Source organism: Pangasianodon hypophthalmus, chromosome 28 (assembly GCF_027358585.1).
Source record: "Pangasianodon hypophthalmus isolate fPanHyp1 chromosome 28, fPanHyp1.pri, whole genome shotgun sequence".
Taxonomy (NCBI): Eukaryota; Metazoa; Chordata; class Actinopteri; order Siluriformes; family Pangasiidae; genus Pangasianodon; species Pangasianodon hypophthalmus.
In genome coordinates, this window is record NC_069737.1 from 14,413,457 (window position 1) to 14,429,849 (window position 16,393).

At 39.5% G+C, this 16,393-nt stretch overlaps 1 protein-coding gene across 4 annotated transcripts in view; it reads right to left on the reverse strand.

Annotated features, from left to right (window-relative positions):
• Positions 1–2,605: 2,605 nt before the first annotated feature.
• pax5 (paired box 5) overlaps positions 2,606–16,393 on the reverse strand; it is a 49,379-nt gene continuing 35,591 nt past the window's right edge. For 3 of the 4 annotated variants that reach the window (XM_026947678.3, XM_026947676.3, XM_026947677.3), the window contains exons 7-11: positions 16,186–16,315; positions 10,500–10,601; positions 7,093–7,179; positions 5,993–6,079; positions 2,606–4,560 (exon numbers count right to left, since the gene is read on the reverse strand). In XM_026947678.3, the coding sequence (XP_026803479.1) occupies positions 4,478–4,560; positions 5,993–6,079; positions 7,093–7,179; positions 10,500–10,601; positions 16,186–16,315 (489 nt within the window). In that variant the 3' untranslated portion in view covers positions 2,606–4,477. Of the gene's footprint in view, positions 4,561–5,992; positions 6,080–7,092; positions 7,497–10,499; positions 10,602–16,185; positions 16,316–16,393 lie in introns of those variants that run through there. The other variant, XR_003404811.3, reaches the window with a different exon arrangement.

Consider the following 16,393-nt stretch of genomic DNA (forward strand, 5'->3'; position numbering starts at 1 on the left):
TAAGGTCATTTACCAAGTGGATTTTAGTCTGCTAAATTTGTCAGGAAACATTAGAAGTTGACTAGCGGCGGTGTGAAGTTGGTAGACTTGGTAAAAGTTATTTTGTTAAGATTTTTAAAAAGGCTATATATTTTTATTTCTAAAAACCCAAGCCCTCGTTTTTTTGGGAGGCTGCACTGAATTATGGGATACTATTAGATCCTTAGATTTAATCAGGGAAGCTCTTCATGAATGTTGTGTATTTGGGGTTATTTTCACACAGTAACTAACATTAAATCAGCTCGACACGATGCCGTTTTGATTAGCCAAGCTCGACGGGTGTTGATCTAACCGAGTAGAAAGCAAACCTATCGAGACAAAATCTAAATCTAAACAAACATGATTCCTGCTTGTAATCATTTATATGCTTTAACAACAATCAATTTAAAGTGTTCATGAATCCAAAAGAAATCTCGTGTGGGATTTCCGTGACGTGATAAGCGATTCTGTTGCTAATCCTCGTGAGAACTTAGCATTTGTATGCAGCCCTGACATCACATTTTTATTGTTACAATGGTGTTTAATTGGACATTTCGCTGTTCGGTCTTAAAACCAAAAGAGCAAAAGGTTATTTTCTCACTCACCAATTTCCTGCCACGTTCAACATCATGTTAATGAAAAAAAATCCAATGTAAAATTTGTGGTGCAAACGTTGGACTCAATGTCCCAGAATGCAATGCAGCTATATGAAGCAGTTGCACTGTGAGACTCAGCTCGGTTAGTTAGTGATCTACGAGACGACGGGGGCGATGGCATTGTCGGTAACATTAGCATGAAAGTCGAAGCTTCGCAAGCTGATCTGATTAAGCAGAGAACAAAGTACTAAAGCACCGCTGCATCGCTCTCTTTGGGTACAGATTGTGAGTAATGTATGAAAGTGTTAACCAAAGTGAAAAAAGTGGGGAAAAAATGTCCATATAATCCTAAAATAAATCTTTTACAGAAGTGAAGATGCTAATTATAAATATTACCATGCTCAAAAGTGTATCTTAAATTAAAAACTAGCTGCATACAATAAGGAAGGAGATTCCCTTTGCCATCGATACTCTCAAAGAAATTACTGTCTTCTTCTAAAATCTTTTTCTCTTCAGCGAAAATGGATAGACTTTCCACGAATCCAATCGATGGAATAGTTGTAATAGGTTTAATCCTAAGGAAGTGGGTTAGGAAGGACTGATGAGATTAGTGCTCGAGAAAAAGAGAAGTGGAGAAAAGCGAGAACGTGGACGTCAGGTTTTGATGGCACAGCAGGTTTAGCGCGTCCCCGTGGGGAGGGGTGGCGTGTTCGCGACCCGCCAGAGGACAAAAGGACTACATGTGTGTACAGTACAAGTTTGAAGGGGCTGACGGGAAGGGCAGGAACCATACCAGTAAAAAGCCCACTTTGTGTTACTGTTCAGTGCCAGAACTGACAATCATCGTCCTCTGAGCCAATGGGAGCCTTGGGAGAATCTCTCGGTTTCACCAGTGGGGTCAAGTCGATGGCAAGACAATGTGTTTACAGTCAGATAAAAAAAGAGGGGCGGTTATTACGCAAGAACAGTGTGTTTAAGGCAATGGAGCTATTTTTTTTTTGTAATTTGTCAGTATGTTTGAGGGGTATTTATGTCTGCGAGTAGATTTACAAGTGCATCTTTTCCATGAAATGTATGACGACAACATGGTATTCCGATTGCTATTTCTTAACAATTTCCACAAATTAAATTGTATGACTTACAAGTTACAAAGGTTAAGGTTAGAGTTTGCACATTTTCTTACACCTTCATTCCTGTAAAACTGACCACAATACAAAAATACAAAATACAGCATCACCATTTCTCGTGTAAATTCTCGCAGATTTTTCAAAAAACTTTCTGGCCGACAACGCAGTCTCATGATTGCTAATTCGTAAGATAATTTACATGATTCAATTTGCAGCAAGGGGCGGAGTTAACATTCATACCTTTTTCTTATAAATGTCACACCTTCATTGCTATGAAATCAAACAAAATCCAACCACATCGCCCTTGCTTGTTGTAATTCCTAAATAACTTTAAATAAAATGAATTCTGGGAGACAAGATAGCCTAATGATTAAAGATTCGTTAAAATTCATGTCAACAAATTTATGAATCGTTAATTACAAGGATAATCAGAGTTCGCAGTTAGGTTCATTTATATAAAAGTCAACAAAATTGCTACTTAGAATTTGTACTAATTTTTGTGAAAACACCACAGTGTTATAATACGGTACACATTTCTACTTGCAACAGACTTGGCCTCGTTTGTTTGGTTTAATCCGTGTGTTCGGGGATGAATTAATTAGTCTCTCTGATTTAAAGATCTGCATTCGGTTCCTTCAGCCTGAAACACACGTCTGGTCAGTGGCACTGGTGGATCTGTTGATTGGCAGGGTCCTGTGACCTTGTGTTCGTATTTTAGTGACGCATGGTCATTCGGGATGACTGGATAGAAAAAGTAAAGGCACTGTCCTCGATTTCAGCTGGTGTATTTCAGGTTCATAATGCCTCAGACTAAAAGGTTCAAAGGTCGCCAGGAGCATCGTGGCGAACGGCATCAAGGGTTTCTTTAGAGTTGCGTAACACGCAACTTAAGGTCTACGAACGAAGGTATTTCTAATGCTACGTTACAGTTCGGAACATAAAAAAGTGAAAACTATCAGCGTCTTTATATATATTGTATATTCATAGATATAGTATTCTTTTTTTTCCACATTTCACGTCAAAAGTTTTGGTGTTCGTGACTACTAAATCTACAATGTTCTCCACTCGGTAAAAAGCTACTTGGAAATGCACAGCGTATCCAAAAAACGAGAAGGAAAAAAAAAAAAAAAAACAAGATCTGGGAACACACACCACGAACGATAGCTAAATAAAGGACACGTTTCTTTCCTCATCCACTACAATCTAAAGTTAGATATGAATACTGGGATCCAAAAAGCTTGCATGGCAGTAAACGATCGCTCTATTGTACATCATGGATGGGACACACGGGGGACGATTGTGTCATGATGGCGCTATGTACAGGTTGCGTTTGAGTTCGCTAAGGCCTTCACCACGGTTTCATGCATTGTCTCGGCGCAGAATGAAAGAACGAGCACTTGGAGAAAATAAAATCGAGACAGAGAGAGAGAGAGAGAGAGAGGGAGGGAAGAATGTATCGCTGAATGATTTGTCTCCATGCTTATTGTCTTGAATTGGATCTTTGGGGAGGTTCAGGAGACTGACAGCAGAGGAAAGAAAAAATGTTTTCAGGGTACGACGTTTGTCTTTGTGTTGGTTCCCTCTTAAGGGAACATCGTTTTGTTCCATTAGTTAGAGGAGCGTACCTATAAACCTAACAAGCTACATAATTGGATCTAGTACCTTACACCACTTGTACCTTGGAGAACAAAAATGTACATGTACGGGGTTTTTTTTCCCTACATCACTTCCTGTTGGGGAAGTTCAGGCTACAACATCCCTCCCTCATGGGCCGGCTTAAAATTTTCATATTATAATTCCTCTGAAATCAGCCATAGGATGACCGTTTTATCAGTTTCAAAATGACCATAATGTTTTTGTTTAAAAAAAATACAGAATTAAGGAAATATATACGTGTCTACGTATACGCCCACGTAAAAACAAAGCAATGCTACCTAACTTACTACGAAAACTTTCGTTTCATTTTTCCAATTATGTTCACACATAGCCAGAGACAGCTTCATAAAAATGGCCAAGCTTCTCTTTTACCAATGAGCGGTCCTGCGATCTTATCTTATAGGAGCAAAACACCGGAATTTTACCAAAAAACTTTTTTTAAAAAAAAAAAAAAAAGCTCTCCTGCTAGAATTGGAACTTGTGTCCGCAGTAAACTTTTTACACATACATTTTTTAATATATATTACTCTGTCTCCATCATAAATAGCTTTAAATCTGACAAACGTACAGGGCATTTTGTACACGAGTAAAGAGCATTTATCTACACAGAGAAAGAGAGGAGGCGCTTCCACGCTCTGCCTTTTATAAATCACATACAACAATTCTGTGCAGTTCGCAGTATAATATGAATTTGACGTACGTTATTTTTAAGAAAAATGACTTCAATTCTTTTTATTACAGCAACATTGTGTATGTCATCATTTCATTAATTAGGTACCTTAGAAATAGGTGCTAGCTAGTGTAATGGGTTTAAATCTCTATATTTCTAGTGGAGATCCCGGTACTAGTGGTGATTAACGTGTGTGTGCGTTGTGTGTGTGCGTTGTGTGAGTGTGTGTGTGTGTTTGGCCCAGCATAGCTGCACAAGCAAAAGTTCTGAATAAAAGGACACAAGCTTCAATGCAACTGATGTGAAAAAGGATGTAGTCTCTGTCTTTGTCTCTCTCTCTCTCTCTCTGTTTGTCTCTCCTCTCCTTCGCTCCATGTTTTCCTCTCCTCCTTTTCACTCCTCCTCTCCTCTCAGTGGCGGTCGTAGGCGCTGGCCGTGGCCGTGGCTGCAGGTCCTGAACCCCGTGTGGCTGCGCCGTAGTAATACGGAGATCCTGGAGGACAAAACAGTGTCCATCATACAGATTAACATTAATCTGGGCTCTGAGTCTGGGCTGTGTGTTAGGGGAGAGGTTTTTTTTTTTAATTTCCAGTTTTTTTAATGCCACATACTAGTTTATAGTGTTAGAGATACAATTTTACATTCTGGACACTATTTGCAGTTCTGCATCTCAATGTCAATGACCATGTACTATTATTATGTACTATAGTTACTATTAGCTTACTAGAACTAGTAATATTAAACGTGGAATGCTGGACACTTTGCACTCAAGTGAAGCCATCGTTTTCAAAATGGCAAAATCTTGCTGATTTAGAAGCAAGAACATTAACATCAGGAGCTTGTGACTGGCTTCATTTTCGGGTCAGTACATGATCACCAATACACTAAGACATTCTTGATGGGCAAAATTGGGCCTGCATCTCCCCTATCGCTTTGCTTGGATTTCAGGATGAATCAACTGCTGTTCTCTAATGTTCTCCTCCAAGCATGTTGAAGCGTTTCGCAAACATTTGCTGGTTTCATTTGATTCTGGGATTAGAGTATGTTGGCTTTAAAATAAGACATGAACAGTGAAATGTATTGTCATAGTGGTGGTGTGAAGAAATAAAAATTCGACTCGCAATTTCAACAAACTGATTGTATATGTAAGTGTATACATATACGTATATACGTATAACGCTATGTAACAACAGGAAAAGAGAAATACTTTGCTATTATTATTAGCGTCACACTGTAATCATATATAGGTCTTATTTAAAGGTGGCTGTGTTGGAGAGGAGCACGATGCTCCACCAGTCTTACACCGTGATGTTATTCATACTGAGATCTCAAGCCATTAGTCTTTGCAGGAAAAATCCCATTTCCAGACGTGGAAGAGACACACATCTGTCTCGATCAGTGTGCTGGCATTAAGTCCTGATAGAACTCTTAAAGATGAAAAGCCTTTAGTATCACACTGACTTTAAAAAAAAACTGCCCGTTTTTCTCCATCAGACACAAATTAGAGGAGGGATGAGTGGAAGACAAGAAAGGAGGGGTGATAAGAGAGAGATGGATGGATGGATGGATGGAGCTCTGGTGTTACACACAAATTTAACTATGTAATTGTAGAAGAATGTGTGTATGTCTTGTATCTGAAACAGGGTGACACTAATATTGACCTCTCAACACACACACACACACACACATATCTGTCAAAATAGTCTCATGTCTGAAACTCACACACAGCAAAGCAACGAGAAATACCCTAGGCTCTGTAGTAGTAATAGGTCAAGTGTATATAACACACACACACACACACACACACAGTCTTGCACTTGTTCTTCAGCTGACGGACACAGTGAAAAGCCATGTCTGGGTATTTGTCCACTCCTATGGTTTGTCGTGTGAGAGTGTGTGTGTGTGTGTGTGTGTGTTTAGGGTACCTGCAGGTTGTGTGGTCTGGCTGGGAAAAAGGCCTGAAGAAGCTGCTCTTTCTGTGCCTAGAAGAGAACCGTACTCCTGCTGAAACACTGCAAATAGAAGACAGACAGACACACACACACGCACACACACACACACACACACCATCTTATAAGATGTGATACTGGACGTACAGCCTGTTCCTCTAATGCCATAATACATAAAAAAAACCCTACTCATCATGTCCAAAGATGCACCAAAGACTTAAGTCATTAAAGGAATACTTCATTATTTTTCATATTTTTCATATTTCTTTATCTACAGCATTTGTAGGATATAAGATTAGTGTGAACAAGAATTTCAACATATTTCCCTGTAGTGAGAAATAAAACTTGTTGAAGCAAAAGTCAGTTTTAAAGGAAGTCTAGGTGCAGATGTTGAGTTCAGTGAAAGCTTTTTTGTTATATGACCTAGTTTGCAATTCCAGGGTTTCTGGTTCATTACTGAACTCCCTGTGATTGTGTGTATGTTTCCTCAGGGTTCTCCAGTTTTTTCCCCTTTCCCAAAAACACCTTGGTAGGTGGACTGGCTAAGCTAAATTGCCCCAGGTGTGAATTTATGTCCTGGACTGGCATCCCATTCAGGGTGTATTCTAACCTTGTGCCAAGTGTTCCCAGGATAAGCTCTTGACCAGGATAAAGCGTTTACTGAAGATGAACGAATGAATAAATAATAGCTTTACTGTTAAAGTGTCATGGCTGTAGTTCTGACTTCACATTACAGTCACATATTTTAAACCTGAGAGAATTCAACAACTGCCCTTAGACCATCTCATATAAGTGAGCTTGGATTTTTTTCTTTCTGTTCCTTACTCAGTATAAGGAAACATCTTGCTTCAGTCTGTGCAGTGTGAGTCTTTTTCACATATATGTGAAAGAACTCTTAGATTACCCCCGGGAGTCCCACCGTGGTTTGGTCTGGTCAGAGTCCAGCACAGTTTGGTGATTTTTCCCGTTCAAACACACCTGATTCAACTCATCAGGTGCTGGACTCCAAGATCCAGGGCCAGAACTGTGTAGATTAGATGTGTGTGTGTGTGTGTAAGTGTTTGTGGTGTGTTTACCCAGCAGGCTCGGGTTGGCGAACCTCCACGACTCGTTGTATGTGGAGTACTGTGGGTGGGAGTACGGACTGCCCGAGAACTCACCCCCTGCCATGAGAAACACAGAAGAAGACCATGAGGACTTTACAGAGGGCACAAGAGACAGTTTCAGAAAAAGTGCTCGTAGTGGGAGTGTATAAAACTCCACGACTATCGAACAAGTGCAAGTGTCAATTTGCGATGGTTTTTCTCCTCTGTTGCTTCACTAGTTTCCTCTCTCTCATTCTCCCTCTCTAGGGATCTCTCTCCCTTCACTGACTGCCACAAGCTTTCCCTTTCTCTCGCTTCCTCCCTCCATCTCGGGCTCTGTCGGTTCTGCCTGGCTGCTTTCGTGGCCCCCCTTCCCACCGCGTGTCAGCCCCCTGCTGAAAGAGAGCAAGAGCGAGACAGAAAGAGAGGTGTAAAAGCGATACACAGAGGAATAAAGTAGAGGATGAAGAGTAAAGAGATCCAGGGAGAGGTGCGGTAATCGATTTTTCCCTCAAACTGATATTTACAGCATTTTTATTAACATTTTTGTTAGACTTTTTCCCACATCCTCATGCTAAGTCATTATTCCTGTTAAGTTTTTAAAATAATGATATAATTAAGACATTCATATTTAATTGAGACCAAGGGAATCAAGGTACATGGCATTAAATACTGGAAGAAATTTCATAAGCCTAGGTAACAAGATGTTACTCAAAAGTCATTTTTGTGAGCTTTATCTCTAATGTATTTTCGTCTCTCTTTCCCATCTAACCGTATGATAATTATTGCTAACCATTTTCTCTTGTTCTTTTGTTTTGGGCGGATCGGTGGTGCACTGGTGGCATTGCCACCTCACAGCTCTAGGGTCCACGGTTCGATCCTGAGCTTGGATTGTGCAATGTCCTCCAGTTGGTGAACTGGCTAAACTATATTGCCCAGGGGTGTGAATGAGCGTGTGACTGGTGCCTTACAACAGACTAACGCCTCAACTAGGATGTATTCCCACCTTGTACCCAGTGTTCCTGGGATAGGCTCCAGATCCTTCAGTGCCCTGACCAGTAGAAGACGGTTACCAAAGATGAGTAACTGAATGAATCTTTTGTTCTCAGCGCAAGGCGCATTAGTTCATAGGGACACCATGTCAATAGCAAAAAAAAAAAAAAAAAAAATCACAAAAGGCAGCAGGGCGTGTGGCGTCATTACTACAGTTACTACTCCCTCGTCATTCCAAGTGTCAGGTTGTTTAGTGAAGGAGCATGAAGAAAGACCGGGATTAGGTGACAGTCAGATTGACAAGTGCAAGAGAGGGATAAGGGGGTCTCTATCAAGCTGGCAAGGAAACTTGTCAACATGGGTGGAGCCTGTAGCAGACAGGACCTAGAAACCTCTTTGCAGTAGAATCTCAAGGTGCTTTACTTAGAAGAACAAGCAGCAAGGTTCATAAACAGTTAAGAAATATGTCAGAGTTTGGAGGAACATCACATCCTGAAACATCTCTCCACTGGCTCCACTGAAAAAGGTAGAGTTAGCATTACAATTAACTTTAAAAGTGAAACAATTAATGAAGTTACCACTGATTGCCTCATTTGATCCTCTGACAAAGTGCTTCCCCAGGTTAACCCAGATACATTACTGACTCCTCTTTCCACTGGTTGCACTTGTGATGGTAGTTAACTTCAGCATTGGTATTAGCTTTGATTGAGTTCTACAGTTGGGATTTTAAAAGAATATTTGTTGTTCTCCACAGTTTGCCCTGATAGGATGCAGAACATCATTTAGTCCTTTGTTAAGTATTCCTTACTTATCAGTGATCTTTCTTGACTGCACTTATGATGAGGATTAGATTTAGCATTGGCATTAGCATTGATCAAGTGCTTTGGTTGGTTTGTTCTACAATACTGTCAGGTATTTAAGAATAAAAAAATGCTGAACTTCTTTTGTCCATTGTTGAGTATTTCCCACAGTTCCTGATACATTATGTTTGCCATTTTCCTCAGGTTCCACTTATGACAGAGTTAGCTTTAGCATGGGTAGTAGCTTCAATTATGTGGTACAGTTGGTATTTTAGAAGTTACTTTGCCTCATTCAGTCGTTGGTTAACTATTCCCTACAGTTAGCCCTGATAGAATATGGAGCCTCATTCAGTCCACTTATAATGGAGATTAGCTTTAGCATTGCTGTTAGCAATGGTCAAGGGTTGTGGTTGTTTTCTACTATGGCCTATGGCCATGTCTTTCCTATAGTTCTATTTACAAAGGAGTAAGCTTTATAATTTGTGTTAGCATTGGACAATTGGTTATTTTCTTTAAGAATGCTGACTTTCATTGTGTCCTTTGTTAAGTATTTCCCACAGTTTAACCCTGATACATTATTGCTCTTTCTTGTGGTTCCACTTGTGACCACCTGAGAACTTTGGCTTTAGATTTGACAAGCAGGGGAGCACGATACACCTTCACACCCAGTCCTACCCATCCATCCTGCTATTTTTCTTTATGTTATCCCTACAAACTGTCAGTATTTAGTCAGTATTTAGCATCTGTTCCATTCTTGTCTTTATTTTTTAGCCTGACATGCACTCCTCAATGTCTACAAGTGTGTCTTCTTCTTAATGAGACCAGTTTTGGAGTAGTTAATGAGTCAGGCCACTGACAGGCAGCAGGGTGACACTGTTGCTCTAAACATAATACACTTTTCTGGTGTCTGAGTGTCAGGCCAAATCTCTGCGGGTTTGTAAATCTGTGTTGGCTGTGAAGTCGGCGGCAGGCGTAACCATAAGCAAAGCTGGAGGAGAAGAACAGAGCGCACGGGAGAATGGATGAATGAATTAGTCAAGGGTCAGCGATGATTCTCATTAAAAACAAATTACTGATGTTGAGAGGGGACAGCTGTGAGACTGGGGCCTAATGGCCCTTCCGTCCTGGCTCAGAACTCAAATACACCCCCCCTTTAAACTGTCCGTCACCCTCCACCCCCCTCCCTCCTTAACGTCCCAGAACCCCCTGGGAGTGCTGTCAACCTGGCAGACAGGAAGTGGCAAAGACAAGCGCACCTCCCACAGGGACCTCGGCAGAAATAAAGCAGGGGTGAAAAGGAGAGATAAAGAAAGAGCCAATAGCAGAGATTGTTGGTATAGAAAGACAATAAAACAACAATTTGGGTCTTGTTAGGTTTTGATGCTATGAGATTCCTTAAGATTTTTGCTCTTATGACCCTTTTGGGTTATTGTGATCAGATGGTATCTTTAGTTGCTAAAGTCATGAGTGACTTTAGTGACTAAAGATACCAACTGATCAACTGCCTCTACCAAGAGAATTCCAATGCCTTGGAATAACTCAGCCAAAGCAAACCTAAAGTACTGATGGTATTAGTAAGGTAAAGAAGGCTGGAAAAGAACTCACCTGGCACCATTCCCGTGAGCGACGGAGCAGAGTAGCTGCCCTGGCCAGCTGGGGGAACGTGAGGAGGGTAACCTGGAAGTGTGGTGCTGCCTAGATCACGACCTGGAAGAAAAAAAATCCTGTCTGAGGAGCCTGAGAAAGCTGTTATTTCCTAAAAGTATTACAGAATCTAATTTGTTAAAATCTACAAGCCTTTATATAGGAAGCGTAGTTGTGCTTAGGATTATAAAGAGTTAATTTATGCAATCCTAAAGGGACATATTATCTGGGATCAAAAATATGGTGTTTTCAACAAAGGGAAGTAGAACACATTCAAGTGGTTAAACACTGTTGATAGGCAGCTGGGAAATATGGATGCTAGCTAGTGACTGAGGCTAACATTTAGCTAACTTCCTTGCACCCAGATAGCAAACATGAGAAATCTATGGATTAACAATGTGGCATGCAGCTTGTTTGCTAGTTGTTTGTTTTGTCAGTGCTGTAATACAGCACCCCCTCTTAGTGATGATTTGTGATAAGATGATTCAGCTGATGTTTACGCAACTTTCGTGACTCAAAATAACATTTTTGCGTTGCTAACACACTACCAGCGGGAGCAAACTAAGTTTCCCAAACAGCACTTCCCGAAGTGTTTTATTCTTCTTATACCAGATCCTTTTATTTACTTGTTTATTTTCTTTATAAAAAATATGTTGTACTTCCTACCAGTTATAGTATATATTATGTGAAATGTTGGAGAACATCCACAAAACAAGTTAGCTGCTTATGTCATAACAGCTACGAACAGTCATTCCCTTACTAACCCTTTCTTTTTTCTCAGAAAGACTGGAAAAAAGACTGAAAAAAAAACACAGCTTGTCATGTAACTGAGAAATAGCAAAGCTCAATGCCCTCTGTTTTGACTGACAAAAACTGTTACAAAGTGCTGACACTGGAGACTCCTTCCATAAACGTCTTTCTTTGTTTCATTTACATTTTCAATACATTTGTTTCAATACATTTTTTTCATTTATCGATTATTTTAACATGGTTTAATGGGAATGAGTTATTACTATGGAAACAATAATGTATTATTAAATATTCAAACCACAATAATGTGGTTTGAATTACAGCTGGAATTACAGTCAGGGCTGCTGTTAAGATATTTATAAGAATCATCCGAAACGTCCGAAAATACGCTTGTGTGTGTGTTGAATGCCACGGCTGTCCCTGGTCGGCTGCTATAATGACACTTTACATGGATTAGGTGACCCATGTGTGGTTAAGCATTTCCCTTTTCTTTAGCATAGTCACTCGGCAGCACCTGAGGTCATGTCTCTGTATCCGTAATGGTGCAATTAAACACACAAACACACACTGTCTGACAGAGTCTGGCTGTCTCTGATGTAGCTTTTGTATAGTTAGACATTTTACATGTTCCTTATGCTGACCCCTCTCTCTCTCTCTCTCTTTCTCTCTCTCTCTCTCTTTCTCTCTCTCTCTCATTTATTGTCTGTCTTCTTTTCTCAAAAAAAACGTTTGTGAGGTCTTTCCTATAAAAATATATTACATTATTCAAAATTTATATATATATATATATATATATATATATATATATATAATTTCTCATAAAATCAGTTATACACTGCAATACTAGTTTATCAGCTACTTCGACTATGCCTTTTATGTTTTGTTTTAGGGTTTTTTTTCCATCCAAATATACAAAACAATAGAAAATATATACATATATCTGAAATCATATCAAACATTACAGCCGGTAATGCCGTCAATGTGGTGCAAGATTTTGTTGAACATTTAATGCAGTTTTATTTTATTGTTTTTATTATTGTGAGTTACACATGTTACCTTTTATATTAAATATGTGACACTATAACACTAATTAGACAAAATGAAGTAAATGGTGTATGAGCAGGATATTTCAGGAAAATTTTATTTAATAAAACTGAAATGCTTCTCTCTCTCTCTCTCTCTTTCTCTGTGTGTGTGTGTATGTGTGTGTGTATAGCTGTATTAGGATACATGACAGGTCCGTCAGACTGAATCATGTGCTCGAGTGCAGTGCTGTGCTGAAGACTGGAGGCCATTCATCATCATAAACACTCCTTCACACACCCGCCATCGATCCCACTCAACATACACACACACACACACACTGCACAGATACAGCTGGCCACACAAAGGGGAGAAGTTTGACAAAGAAAAAGTAGGAAAGATCTGCAGACTGGAGAGGATAAGTGTTTGGGCCAAATGTGGAACTTGGTAAAAAAATAATTTCATCTAGGTGGATTTCAGCTTAGTGATTTTGCCAACCTTGGAAGTTTGAGCCCATAGAAAAAGGCAGAAACCAGTAGCGCTCACACCACACTTGGTATTACTACAGGGGTGCCAAAATTTATGGTTTAACCAATGCATTTACAATATTTAAACTCCTTCTACCACAACACAGGACATGCCTGGAAACTACACTTTTCTGTTTGTTCAGATAAATGTGAGTAAAATTCACCCATCAGAAAAGTCAATTCACTGAAGGGGATGGACACAGGACGTGAAAGATGCACATTTGACTCTGATAGCATTCACTTTTTCTTCGTGAGATTCCAGAACAACTGGAGGATTAGCAATCTAGTGAATAGTTGGCTACCTAATCAACAATTCACTATTTATTCACTAATCAACTTTAACTGCTAACTCACCAACCTTAAACAGTATAAAATAACAAAAGGAAAAGTTACATCCAGTCTTTTAACCTACTATGTACCATAACTTTTCTTTATATAAAAATAATTTATAGTCAGTTCATAGTTGTATAAATTTTCCTGGCTGCACAGTGGAAATATTAGCCGATTCTCCATTTTGGATCTAATGCATTTTGATAGAAAGTTCTTCAGAGGTCAATACAGCCAAAGCAGTTGTGCTATTGGTTAAAGATGTAAATGTCCAATTCTACCAAAGCTGAACTCCTTGTCCCCAGAACTCTCAGTTTCATTTCCATAATGAATTGAAACCAACATGCAAAACTTCCGCATGTTAAGAATTCCATTCAAATTCTGCTGACAAAAAAAAAATGCACGACTGGGACAGTAGAAAAATGAAAGAGAAATCATCTTTCTAAAGGCCCTTTAGGAAGTAGGTTAAAAAGAGAACAAGAAATGTAGAATAGAGGACAGGATGGATAGACACATCTCGCCTCTCTTCCTGTCTCCGGGGCTGCCATGTTGGACACTTTTAGCAAGTGTGCTGCGACAGAGAGACATTAGCGAAGACCGGGTACTAATCCACTCCGGGTCAGTGGACAGGGCGAACGAGGGAGAGAGAGGGAGAGACGGAGGGTGAAGTCAGACAGGGCCGCGTCCTCCGAGAGCAACTGTCAGCCGGAGGAATGGACAACGAGTAGAGAGAGGAAGGAAGGGATGAATCGTTTCTCTACAGCCCGGGGCCAAAGAAGTCAGATCTGACAAGCTTCCGTGTTGCTCTTTTGTCTCGGATTGTCCATGTCTTTGTTCTGTAATCCACAACTCTGTGTGCGTGTGGTCGAGCTGGGAGATATGACAGAATATTGATATCGCAATAAATTGGATCATAAGGCTTTTTTCAGAGACTATCATGGATATCTTCAGTACTTTTATAACACTAATTCAGACTCTACTGTTACTCACTGGACATTAAAATCAGATTTTCTAATGAAAATCTTCGTTTCGTTTAGACAATCATGCTAATGCTGCTAGCAATCACTGAAAATGAATGGCTACCAATTATACATTATGCACACAGAGGCTTGCTAATTGGTGGCTTCCAGCATACATCCTTTTCCATTTCAGCATCTTTGGTCAAGCCAATCCTTTAAAGAATATTGTTTTAAAATCATAATAGTCAGTAGTTTTTAGCTGGCGCCTTTTTAGCTGTTGAATTCTGAATTCTCAGTTCTGATTGGTCGGAGATGAATTTTCTCTGATAGTAGCATGAAAATGCCAGATTTATAGTAATGCGCTCGTTCTAAGATGTTATCTTTGCTATAGTAACAACTTACACAGGGACTTGTATGGTGGATGCTCTATACAAACAGATCAAACTGTTGATATGGTGAAATTTTCTGTGAGGAGACTTTTATCTAACATTTACGGAAGGAGTCTCCAGTGTCAGCGCTTTTTATTAGTGAGATGTAAAGCTGTAACGTTAGGTTTTCCGCCATGGTAAAGTCTCTGACAAGCTAAGCTGTTTTTTTTCTCTTATTAACTTCAACCGAGACTTGTTTTATGGACATTCCACAGCATTAAATGTAACTATAAATGGATAAAAAGTTAAAATAATCTTTTTAAAAAAATTGTAATTGTTGGCAAAATGCTGTAGTATATGAGGAATAAAACACTTAGAGGCGCACTGTTATAGGAAAATAATCATCTTCTGGTGGTAACAGTAACTCTGCTTTATTACATAACCCCATCGTTGATTATTTTCCTAAAACAGCATGACATGGAGTGTTTTATTCCTGGCTTATAAATGTAGAGGTATGCGGAAATACTTATGTAAACCTGTAATCTCCCTATAGGGGACATTACTGAAGCAAACACACACACACACACACTCACACACACACACACACGGGTTCTGATCTCCCTTGATGGTTGACGGCCAAATTCCCTAATCCATGATTCCCTCGTTATGGCCAGTGTCCAAGGGGCTCTTAATTAGCTCTGTCTCATTCAGTGTGAGGGGAAACAGGAGTGTGTGTGTGTGTGTGTGTGTGTGTGCATGTGTGTGTGTGTGTGTTCTAATTACAGGTCTCCATCTTTCCTCTCTGTCCCGTGAGAGACTCAGAAATCTGAATCTCAATCACCTAACAGCGCTTAACAGGTCTGAGATCACTCGAGTGCTGATGCTGGACAAATTTCCAGGATGGTGTCCAAAAAAGCCAGTGAGTGTGAGTTCTGCTCCCATTTTGCGTTATTTTGCTCAGTGGTATGGGTTCTGTACCTTTTAAACAAAAAATTAAACCCTTGGTTGTATGGTTGTGCAGAGAACCTTTAAGTGTTCCCACAAACTGAAGGAGTGTTAGATAAAAAAACTTTTTCTAAAAGTCTAGGATCCTGTGATTAAACGTCTCAAATAAGTGTCATTGTTTGCAATTTAAAAATATTTTTAAAAAATAAGCGATGAAGTTTTTTAATCCTGGCGTGTTGACTAAAAATTTCAAGATCCATAGTAGCAAAAAATGCTATCTTTGCAAGACGAATGTGAGTAAATTTATCTAATATTTCTTATATTATTTCTTATTTTTCTATTTCTTATTATCATTTTATTATCATAAATCAAATAGAAGCCTGTTTTTAGATGCTTTTACACATAAGACACCCTTTAATTTGGCTTAATCTCATGGCAGATAATTTTGTGTCGAATTATAAAAATTATCTGCCAGTTGAAGAAGATGATTTCAGTATAAACATTCAGTATAAAACATCTAGAAATAGTTTTAATAATCATATATTTGGTTGATTGTAATTTTATAATAGGAAATACTAGATATGATAAATATCTCTTTTTTTGCAGTGAGGGTATTTAATTGCATCCTTAAGTTTGGAAATATCTGTGATATTGTGTGATATGGTGTGTGTAAGCTGCAGATTTGATAGTAAATGTGTTTATTAAATGAAGACGACTGAATGAAATGAAATAAGAGAGGCGAGCTCACCTGACACTAGCGGGTAACTCTGAGGTCCTGCTACACTCGGGCCCAAATCCGCTGCCGTCTGATTGGCCAGGCTGCTCTTCATCTCTTCTAGCCCGCCAGCCAGAGACGCCATCGCCGAGTAATCAGCCGTCTGCAGAGAGAGAGAGAGAGAGCGAGACTTAACCCTAAACCATAGCTGACTTGCATGAATGCTTATGAAAGTCAACAA